Source organism: Onychomys torridus, chromosome 18 (assembly GCF_903995425.1).
Source record: "Onychomys torridus chromosome 18, mOncTor1.1, whole genome shotgun sequence".
NCBI lineage: Eukaryota > Metazoa > Chordata > Mammalia > Rodentia > Cricetidae > Onychomys > Onychomys torridus.
In genome coordinates, this window is record NC_050460.1 from 6,068,364 (window position 1) to 6,079,985 (window position 11,622).

Below are 11,622 nucleotides of genomic sequence, written 5' to 3' on the forward strand. Positions count from 1 at the left end.
GGAATGTGTCTTTTCTATGCCTGCAAGAGGGCTTGGAAGTCTTTCTCTGTCTTTCCTGCGGAGACAGACCTGTGGCTCCCCACAAGACTCAGAACTTCCCTCCGTCTGAGCTCTCTTCCTTCATACCCAGCCTTGCGGTCTCCCACACTTATCAGAGCCGCCTTGCTCTTCCATTCCTCAGAATGAATGCCCACCCCTTCTTCTCACCTCCTTTAGTCTACTTGGAACCTTCCAGTTCCCAGGTGGGCCAGTCAGCAAGGTTCTGATCCCTGAGGGCAAGCTGGCCTGAGAGTTCTAGCCAGATCTCAAAGGGCCTCTGGTTCTGACACCTGCATTTAGTGAAGCCAGACTTGGGTGGAAAACAGAAACTTGAGGCTAAAGAGGAAGTGGGGAATTGTGGGTGCTGCTGGGGAGAAACAAGCACACTCTTACTTCACTGTGGTTGCCTCCTGGGCTTTCTCCACCCCGTCTTATGAGTCAGGAGACTACAATTTCTCTGTTAGCCTTTATCTAGTGCAGTTCAGGAGCCTAGCTACAAAGCCTGTGGCTGGAGGATCCACAGGGCCACACAGGCCTTGCTCAGCTTCCCTCTTGTCCACGGAGGTCTCTGCTTCTTCGGCAATTCATCCCACACTGGCTATGGTGGCTGCCTGGATCCTGCCCTGCCCTGGTCTCTTCTCCTCAGAGCATCCCTAGTCCTTCCCTTCCTGCCCAACCCCACCTTGAGAAGAGGACCTATGGCCTGGGAAGCCACATGCCTGCTATCCCCCATCCTGCTGATGCTCCTGGCCTCAGGTGAGGATAGGGGACAAAGACAGAGGGAAGGAACCAGGGAGAGGAAAGGGCAGGGATTGGGAGGTGTGCACAGATGGGCTCTGTGGTTGGGAATGCAGGATACATGGAGTGTTGTAGCCAGCGGCTGGCTCTAAACTCTGTCCCGAGCAAAGACACAAAGAGCGTCACTCCCTGAGAAATGAACCCATCTCCTAGCCCTGCTGTGGAGGCTGGGGGGCTCTCTGACTGAAGGGTGTTTTCTCAGGCTCCTGGTCACAGGACACAGTGTTACATCAAACAGTGGAGGGCAAGACCGTTTTTCTGAGTTGCCGGTATAATCCCAGCCAACGCTTCAAGAAGAAGGTGTGGTGTCAGGAAAAACCAAGAAAAACTTGTGAAATCTTAGTGTCCAGCCTCAACACAGATACTCAGAGGCCGAAATTCTCCCTCCGGGACTATCCTGATTCTCAGTTCTTCACTGTCACCATGACTGCACTCACAGTGAGAGACTCAGGTCCTTATTTCTGTGGGATCGCTGAAAATCTCACAACGGTCTCTATTCTCAGAAACATCCACCTGAAGGTGTCAAAAGGTGAGCTCCCCCTTCTATATGGCTCTCTCAGCCTTCCTGAATCACAAGGCTCCAGAGCTGGACAGGGCTCTAGAAACTGTTTCCCCAAGTGCCTGGAAACTGGAGCACAGGGAAGAAAGGCCCCTCCCCCAAGGCCACCTTCTGGTTCAGGGCAGAGCCAACTCTAGAACCAGGCTTGCTGGCCTCTGGGCAGTTCTCACTGGTTACTCTTAACACTGCTGCTGCTGCTGCTGCTGCTGCTGCTGCTAATAATAATAATAATAATAATAATCATAATAATAATCATAATCATAATCATAATAATAGAAATCAGTTTACTAAAGGATCTTATGGCTCCCCCGAGCTGTCACAGCTATTTTTTCCTGAACATCCCATGACTGTAATCCCATCAGAAACCTTCTCTCTAGGGGTGGTGGGCTCCATCATATGAGAGAGACCTCAGAGCAAATGGACAGGTCACTGAGAGATATGGACAGAGAGGAAACAGCTAGACAGAGAGACATACAAGAGGCTTAGTGGGTAAGGCTGGCATCTGCCCTTGACAACTGAGAACCTTAGAGCTCTGGGAAGGTGGCCCACTAACAGAATTTCCTAAGGGCCTGCCCCGAGAAAGTTCCTCCCAAAGTCTTGAAGAAGATGCTACATCCAGTGTGGGGTTATGTCAGGGAAAAGAATCTATGTAAACTATTGCCTATATCTGTTTCCTTTATTTCTCTAGGACAAAATTCTATCTATACAAGTTCTGTCCTGACTCGCAGTTCCTCTCTGTACTGACTTTTCCTGTCCCCTCATAGCCGTAGTAATAACTGAGCCCTTACACTTTTGACCTCTCCTTGTCCTCTGTTCCTTCATCCTTCATCTTTCTTTCCTTGCTTCTTACTCCTGCCTCTGAGAAAACTCTACAAGAGATCTGCCTTACCATCTACAGAATCTCTGCCTTTCTCTCTTCTCTTTGGTATGCAGCTCTGTCCACCATCTACAGAAAAACACCTTGTTCTTCCTCTCCTCACCATTTGACTCTCTGCCACCAGGAATTCTGTCTCACTCTTCACTCTACCTAGATATACAAAAACCTCCTTTGTTCTGAGTCAGTTGCTCTGGAGTGCCATTTTCCTGTCTGGGGAAGGGATGGTCTGAGCTTCATTTGCACAGGAAGCAAAGCTATGCATCTAGAGCCTGCCAGTCTCCTAGGCCCAGAAGGGATGTTAGTTATCTAGTGGATCAGCAGTAGGTTTGTCAGAATGGCCTAATAGTATATGGACACACAAGAATTTCATAGCAGAAGACAGCTGAACTATTAAAAACTGACTAACACTAAATATTCCTTGATAAATGGCTTCCTCTAGAAAAATGCCTTGAAATTTCTAGGTATAGCTTTAATATACAGCTGAATCTCTGTAACATAGTCTTGAGGCCCACAAGAGCCCAACAGCTGCTCCTAATGACTTGGGTCTCCTGTGTGTCTCATGTTGAAGACTGCAGTGGTGGAGGGCTTTCTGAGTTAGTCTTCCATGTTCATAAGTTCACAGGTTCAACGGCTCCTCCCAGAGCTTTCCCTGCTGCAGAGTGTGTCCAGCCCTTCGGTTCAATGGGTGCCTAGAGGTTATTTTTATGAAAGCTTTGCCCCAGGCACACTCCATGTTGGGGAGTCATTAGTTGTGACCTTCATATGTTCAAACATAGTGGACCCAGGATGGGGAAACACTCAGCCAATAAAGTGCTTAGCAAGTGTGATGGTTTTAGTTGTCAATGTGGCAGAACGTAGAATCACCTCTGGCCACACCTGTGAGGGATTATCTTAGTTTGAGGTGGGAAGACCCATTCTAAAAGTGGGTGGCTCCATTCCCTAAGCTAGGCATATAAAAGGGAAAGTGGCCTGAGAACATTCATTGCTCTCTACTCCTTGACTGGATACACTGCAACCAGCTGCTTCTGGTTCCTATTGTCTTGACTTCCTGCTGTGATGGACTGTGCTGTGAACTGTTCCTGTTGTCTTGAGTTCCTGCTGTGATGGACTGTACTCTGAACTGCTCCTGTTGTCTTGAGTTCCTCCTGTGATGGACTGTACTCTGAACTATATGCTACAACAGACTCTTTGGATTAGGAAAGTAGCTGAATGCTTTAAGCCAGACTTAATGAGCCATACTACTAGGAATGTTGAAGACAATGGTGCTGAGGGTGATTTGAACTGTGTGTGGGCCTGGCTCAGGAGTTTTAAGAGGAGAATATTAATATGTGGCCTAGAGATCTTTTTTTTTTTTTTTGGTATTTTGGGAAGAATGTGGCTATTTTCTTTCCTTGTCTGAAAATCTGCCTGAGGCTAAAATGAAGAGTTATGGATTAATGGCTTTGACAGAGGGGATTTCCAGACACCCTCATATTGACTGTGTTGCACCGTTATCAGTGGCCAATGAATGCTTATGCAGATCAATAATGAAAAAGAACAGGGAAAAATACAAAATATACAGTTTGAGGAGAAAAGGAGACACCAGGAAATGTAAACAGATACAAGAAAGTGGTTATGGAATCTCCCACTGCAATTAAGGAAAGCCACTGAGGCCAGATGTGTGTCAGGGGTGTCCCTGCATGGATGACTAGAGAGGCCATTACATAAAGTTGTGAAAGTAAAGCCTAGATTTTGTTGAATACTCCAAGATGTTTGAGATACCAGAGTCATGGGACACCTGCCAAGGAAAGCTTATTAACAGGGAGTGGAACCAGCCCAGAAGAAAGAAGTGTGTTGCAGTCAACAAAGCTGAAAGGAGTTGCAGATCTGAAGGGAGCTTTGACATAGTGATGAAGAATTTGGAGTTTGCCCAGATAGTTTTTGGTGTATCTTTGGTCCAGTATTTTCTCACTATGCTCACTTTTCTCCTTTTTGGAACAGTAATGTATGTTCTATATCATTGTATGTTGAAAGTATATGATATGTTTTTATTTTTATTTTACAAGAGTTACAGTTAAGAGACTATCATAAATCATTAAAGAAATTTTGGGCTTTGGACTTGTAAACAGATAAAAGATCAGTTGAGACTGATAGGCTATGGGACTTTTGAAACTGGACTGAATGCATTTCTGCATCATGATATGGCTACAAGCCACTGGGGGCCAGGAAGTGGAACACAGTGGTTTGAAAGAAAATGGCCCCTGTAGGATCATAGGGAGCGGTACTATTAGGAAGTGTGGCCTTGTTGGAGTAGGTCTGGCCTTGTTGGAGGAAGTTTGTCACTGAAGGTGGGAATTGAGGTTTTAAATGCTTAAGCAAGGCTTATATGGCTCCCTTCCTCCACCCCATCTCATTCTCTCTTCCTACTGCCTATGGATCCAGATGTAGAACTCTCAGCTACCTCTCCAGTACCATGTCTGCCTGCACACTACCATGCTTCCCCAATAACAATAATAGACTAAACCTCTGAACTATAAGCCAGCCCCAATTAAATGTTTTTCCTTTATAAGAGTTGTCGGGGTCATGGTGTCTCTTCACAGCAATGAAAATCCTAAGACAGATGTCAAAAGTGTGTGACACGTTCAAATGCAGAACATGTAGGGCTGGGCAGATGGCTCAGCGGTATAGTGCTCACTATGCATGTATGAGTTCTATCCTGAGTTCTGTTCTGAGTACCCACAGAAAAAAAGCCTATCATGGTGGGCTACACTAATAATGGAAGTGGAGACTGGTGGATCCCTGGGGTTCACTGGCCAACCAGCCAAGGCAAAGCAGTGCATTTCAAGTAAAAAGCGAGAAGCTCTGCCTTAAAAAAGTAAGGTATCCTGAAGAATGACATGTGAGGCTGACCTCTAGTCTCCACATGTATGTAACCCTTACACACGTGTGTATCCATATTCACATGGCAATGTCTACACACAAACACAGGATCATTTACAAAGTTTGACTTCCATGGACCACATGTCATGTGGATCTTGCAGTTAAAAACAAACAAAGACACAGCTCATCTAAGTTTCAGGGAAAGCATTTCTTACAGAGCTCAGCCATGCTCTCAGGCTTACAGAGCTCGAGCTCTGAGAGGGTAGAGAGAGCTGGATCAGGTGAGGATGCATTGGAGCCCAGGGGTTCTAGTAGCCTGACTTTCTCACAGAATCTTCATCTGAGGTCCATTGAAGGCCAGTGGCAAGTAGTCACACCTATACGTGAGACCCCTTGGGTAGCAGGGTTCTGTGAAAGAGGAGCAGTAGGCTTGGAATACAAATGGGTTCCGTTCCCAAATCTCTACTTAGAAGTCCTGTCCTTAGGAAGCTCTTGTAATCTACTCTCCTCCTCCCCAGATGCCATTGGTGGCCGCCATGGCCTTCTAAACTGTGTATCTCACACTTGCTGTGGGCAGGAACCACCTGAAGTCCTTATTTCAAATCAGACCCTGGCTCAGTGACACCTGCTTAGGAGGAACAAGTGTCTAGGCTCACGTCAGTGGGGACCAGTGTACTCACAAGTCTCCTATGAGTCTCTGAACTCGCTGAGGAAGAGCGGGTGCCTTGCTGGGCTCTCCGTCCCTAGTGAGTGGCGGATGATCAAGGATGGCAGAGGAAAGAGAAACGGACTTCCCTTCCTAGAACGGGAGGGGGGGGGGGGGAGTCCGAGCCAAGTCCAAGAGGAAGCTCAGATGAAATCACCAGGACAGACAACTTTTAGAGGCCGTGACTTACGGAGGCAGAGAGAACGGTGTGAGAGGCGGGGAATGGAGCCGATGGAGAGGTGAACAACAGCCGACGAGACATTTCCATAACTCAGACAGCGCGAGAAGTCTTCTTCACGCCTCTTTCCAGCCTCCCTCCTTTCTCCATCTGTTCATTTTTCTCTCTCTGATTCAGGCTGACTTTACCCCATTTCTTTTAAATTTAGTAAAAGAAAACCTTGCTTGTTTGTTTGTTGTTTTTGTTTTTTGAGGCAGGGTTTCTCTGTAGCTTTGGAGCCTGTCCTGGACTAGCTCTGTAGACCAGGCTGGTCTTGAACTCACAGAGATCCACCTGCCTCTGCCTCTCGAGTGCTGGGATTGCAGGTGTGCGCCACCACTGCCCGGCAAACCTTGCTTTTTGAAAGGTCATGTTCATTCTCCTCAGCTCCATTTCTCTTCACCTGCTCATCCATCCATATATACATACATATATACATCCACCTGTCCATTCTATGTCCATTCATTCATTTATCTAACACTTGTGTATTCTGCAGATTCTCCAGGTCTGCCCAGTCTAAACGTCACTGCTACTACAAGCTCAACTAAAGCTCCCATCCTTATTACCACAAAACACCTGCTGAGAGACAGGACTGTGACCCAACCCTTCCCCAAGTCCACAGCTGTTGTCTCTTCTCCTGACCCTGGAGTCACCTTCCCAAATGTGACAACTGTTACCAGGTGTGTTTTCTGGGCTCCTGGTTTGGACAGCCTTTATTTCCTAGTACTCTATGTGGCCTCTGTGTGATTCCTTGTCACCTAGTCCTTTTGTCCCTGTGTCCTATCATGTAGAGCATCGTGTCCTCACCTGCTTCCCTGTCTGCCCAGTGTTCTTGTTCTCTCTCTTTCTCTCTCTCTCTCTCTCTCTCTCTCTCTCTCTCTCTCTCTCCTGTATGGGTCTTTTTTCTGTCTATTGCTGTCTACCTGGAACTTGAAGAATCATCTTGCTAAAATCAAGACAACTCTACAGTGGAGTTTTCAGTAAGGTTGGATTCTTCTTGGTTTCTGGAGAGGGAAAATGGGGTTAAAAATACTGCAACTGTCCCCAGAAGCAGGTCAGAATGCTGACAACGGGGATCAGGTTCCCTAGATGTGGGCCTCACTCCATTCCACAGAGGAGTCCAAGATGCCTGGGTTAACACTTCCTCCTTTATGCATCTCCTGGACCTGAACTCTAGACTCTCCACCAAACATATTTCTGACTGCTTATTTTAGGAAATGATCATCTAAACTGTCCCCAAAGGCTGTGGGAAAGCTGCAGGGAGGACCTGAGTTGAAAAGATTGGAGGGGAAGAATTTCCCAGACTCTGCAGTGTGGTTGGTCATTGAATCAACCCTCAATCTCCTCTCTCTGCAGGGTCTCCATACCCAGCATCGTTGTTCCCGTGGTCTGTGGACTCTTCATTAAGACCCTGGTCTTCACTGTCTTGTTTGCTGTCACACGGAGGTCATTTGGATGACAGACCATGAAACCACATGAATTGAGCCTGTAATCATGGGTGACATCTAAGGCTCAGGATGTCCCCTGCTGGCCCTGCCCACTCTCCTCATTCCCTCCATCATCTTGGGGATGTGTTCTGCACCCTCAGAAGAGGGGAAACAGTGCCCAGCACCCTCCAGCCATTCCACCTGAGTAGATGAGTTGGCCTGAAATAAAGCCAGAGCCCAGTGCTTCTCCCTGTCACCTCTATGGGAGTTGTGAGGTTATTCCTGCCCCTCCCCCATCCTTCCCTTGGTTGGTGCACTTCTAGCCACCTGGGCAGGGCCTTTGCTGGGGAAACAGCCTGCTCTCCCAGCCTCTGGGGCCTTCCTCTCTGGGACTCAGGCACTCAGATTTGTCTTCATCTGTGGTCCTCTGAATACTCCTGACCATGGACCAAGAAGACAAGATCCCAACTTGAGAATTATGTGGCCAGAAGAGAGAAATCAAGCTCACCTGGATGCTGTTGTCTGGGAAACTCTTGGAGGAGGAGATGGCATCCATAGGATTGGACCAGCATCATGCATCAACACGCTGTGTATGTTTATCATTGACTCCTCAGTGCAACCCATGAAGGCCAAGGTGTGTGTGATCAGCATGAGGCTACAGGAGCAGTGGGCCCCCACCTCCTGGCAGGAATGAAGTCTAGAGAGTTCCCTTGCTGAAGGACTCCAAAGGCTGAGAGATGGAGAGCAGGGCTCTGCTGCCAGCTGAATGGCCTCTTCCTGGACTGAGGGGGTGGGGGTGGGGACAGGAGCCCATCCCAGACTGGGGAGGCTGTCCCCAGTGTGCCTCTACCTCCCCCCTCACCTTCTTCCACTTCTCGGTCTCCTCCCAGGTGCCCTGTGTTCCCAAGGCTGTTTCTGAGACACAGGCATTTTCTTGTTTCCCATCTCTTTGGGCTCTAAAGTCAAAGGGACCCTGTGTGTCAGGAAAAGATGGTACATTAGCTCATTCTGTGTTAGCAATGCCAGGGGCCAACTTCATCCTAAGGTTCCCAAGAGTAAACACATCTCACCACATAGCATCCAACTCACTTGATCTCAGGCAGAAGGCTGAGAAGTGGCTGCTCCACTCATCTTAGGTCAGGAAAGCACATTCCTGTCAGGGAGACTTGCCCCACTCCCGTGAAGAGATCTCAAGTCTTAAGGCATGCTTCCCCCACAGAAGGCCGTTTCCTGTGAACAGGGCTCTCTGTGTAATCCCGCCCTGGGGGGGTACTGATGAGGCACAGGGTGTTCTTTAAAACAATGAGAGAAATTGAAGAAGACACTGGAGACATCTCCTGTGCATGTGGTTTGGTAAAATTTATTTGGTGTACGTAGCCATTTACCAAAAGCAGTGCATGTATTGAATGCAGTCTCTGTCAAAAGTCCAATGCAATTCTTCACATATATTTGATAAACAATCTGAAAATTTATATAGAAGCACAAATGACCCTGTGAAACCAAAACAATCCTGAACAATAAAATGCTGCCAGAGGTATCACCATTGCTGTTAGCAAGTTATACTACAGAGCCATAACAGTAAAAACAGCATGGTGCGGGCACAAAAACAGATTCACCAACCAATAGAATGGACTCAAGGACCTACATGTAAGTCTATACACCCATCACAAAGATGCCAAAAACAGGGCTGGAGAGATGGCTCAGAGGTTAAGAGCACTGTTTGCTCTTCCAGAGGTCCTGAGTTCAATTCCCAGCAACCACATGGTGGCTCACAACCATCTGTAATGAGATCTGGTGCCCTCTTCTGGCCTGCAGGGACACATGTAGACAGAACACTGTATACATAGTAAACAAATAAATCTTTTTTTTAAAAATGCCAAAAACATACATTCAAGAAAAGACAGTATCTCTAACAAATGATGTTGGGGAAACTGCTTATCTAGGTGTAGAAGAATAAATCTTGATTCTTCTCTCTCTGCATATATGCAAATCAGTTCCAAACAGACCAAAGATCTTGATATTAAACCCAAAACTCCAAAGCTTCTGTAGGAAAGCATAGGGTGAACACTACAGCACATAGGCTCAGGTAAGAACTTTCTGGATAGGACCCTAGTCATGCAGGAAACTGTTGGGATAATCTTTTTGTACACTGTGAAGATGTCTCTCTTTTGCCTCACCTGCCTAAGGCATTTTCTGATTGGTTCAATAGCGAGCTGAACAGCCAAGAGCTAGGCAAGAGAGGATAGGCGGGACTTCCAGGCAGAGATAGGAACTCTGGGAAGAATCTGGGGTGTGTGGGATTTGCCAGTAAGACACAGAGGAAACCAGACATAAGGTACTGAGGAGAGGTAGAGCCACGTGGCAGAATGTAGATTAATATCAATGAGTTGATTTAAGTTTTAAGAGCTAGTGGGACAGGTCTAAACTAAGGCCAAGGTTTCATAACTAATAAAAGGTCTCTGTGTTGTTATTTGGGAGCTGGGTGTCCAAAGAAAGACCCACTACAGGAAACAGGACCAATAACAGCATGTGGGACCTTATGAACTGCAAGAGTTCCTTGACTGAAAAGGAAACTTAATCAAGTGAAGAGAGCCTGCAGAATGGGAGCAATCGCTGCCACACAGAAACAGCCTAGATGTCCATCAACTAATGGATGCATAATAAAATATGATGCATATACACAATGAAATTTTATACAGTTCTAGAGAAAAATTAAACTATTAAATTTTCCGCTAGGCTGGTGGAACTGGAAAAAATAATACCAGGTGAGGTAAGCCAGGCCCAGAGAGACAAACACTGCATGGTCTCTCTCATATGTGGATACCACTGTCAATCTTTCAAACTGAACGTTTAACTTGGAATATCTGTAGAAGCCAGGAAGTTAGAAAGCAGCCTGAAAGGGAGGGAAGATGTTATGGGGGAGGGGATGGTAGGACACAGGTTATGAAGGGAAAAGGGGGGTGATGGGGGAGGTTAAGTGAGGGAAGGCGGGGTAAGCCTAACTAACACTAAGGATGTTTGAAAAAGCCGTATTGAAACCTACTATTTTATAAAGCTATACACACGCACACGCGCACACACACACGCGCACACATGCACACACGCGCACACACACATACACACACACGCACACACACACACACACACACACACACACACACGGGCGCACGCACACACACACATACACACACACACGCACACACATACACATGCACGCACACACACACACACACACACACACACACACACACACACATGAAAGAGTTTAAATGGAGTTACCCTACATGTGGGTCAATGCCATAGGATGCAAAAGAAAAGTCTCAGTGGCAGGTGTGGAATACCCCCTTAAGTTGTGGGTTAGCGGGGTCCCAGAACAATGAGAAGACCTCAAAAACAATACAAACTATTGCCATTGCTCTGGAGTGCCCACCAGAACTTGACGGCAATGCTGCTAAAGATATCACACTTGGTCACAGGACTGGGAGAAATCAAGCTAGTACTTAGCTGGAAGCTTCCTCCCTGCTGGCTAGCTGCCATAGTCCTGGAAAGTGCCATCAGGTGCTGGGGGAGGGGAAGGGGCATTCACCAACAGTCTTACTCATCTGTGAACCCTGCAAGCTACAATAACAACTGGCCTGGTGAGGTAGGCCCGTTGGTTCATTAACGGCATGAATGCCGTTCTCACTGGATTTAAGGCCCACTCCACCTAAGGAAATTCATGCCTGGTACTGTAAATCGGGCTGGGGAGCCCATAAGGATGAATCTGCTACTATTGCTTTGTCAAAGGGATGTAGTATCAAACTGCCTTTGAATATGCATTCTGTACCCATAGGCCAGAGTAGTTCTCCATCCTCATCAGAGAAACTTTGCAGAGAACAAACGTCATTCATAAATGGCGCGTCTATGTTACACTCCCTTCCCCAAGGCTCAGGGAACATCATGGAAGAGCGAGCGAAAAGCTTACAAGAACCCTAAGTCAGAAGCAAAGCAGTGTCTTCTGGGTAGGACAGGACCTTTGCGTTCAGGAACTCAGCAGCTGTGGGTGCCTGTACAAAACCTGAACCAGACCAAGCCGGTCAACATGCTAGCATGAATGGGAGCCATTTCTCTCCTTACTCTATGTGCGTCTCTGGGATTGAA

General features: G+C 47.1%; 1 protein-coding gene across 1 annotated transcript; it reads left to right on the top strand.

The window, feature by feature from the left end:
* The first annotated feature begins 626 nt into the window (after positions 1–626).
* LOC118569817 (triggering receptor expressed on myeloid cells 1-like) lies at positions 627–7,514 on the top strand. The gene is made up of 4 exons (XM_036168069.1): positions 627–795; positions 1,040–1,366; positions 6,552–6,735; positions 7,412–7,514. Exons 1-4 carry the CDS (start codon positions 738–740, stop codon positions 7,512–7,514), a joined length of 672 nt encoding a protein of 223 aa, XP_036023962.1. The 5' UTR covers positions 627–737.
* The last annotated feature ends 4,108 nt before the right edge of the window (positions 7,515–11,622 follow it).

Bases quoted from the DNA above. Each gene is read 5' to 3' on its own strand.
- LOC118569817 (XM_036168069.1), top strand. From the start codon at position 738: ATGGCCTGGGAAGCCACATGCCTGCTATCCCCCATCCTGCTGATGCTC. The intron at 796-1,039 runs GTGAGGATAGGG...GTGTTTTCTCAG, and splicing joins GCTGATGCTCCTGGCCTCAG to GCTCCTGGTCACAGGACACA. The intron at 1,367-6,551 runs GTGAGCTCCCCC...TGTATTCTGCAG, and splicing joins CCACCTGAAGGTGTCAAAAG to ATTCTCCAGGTCTGCCCAGT.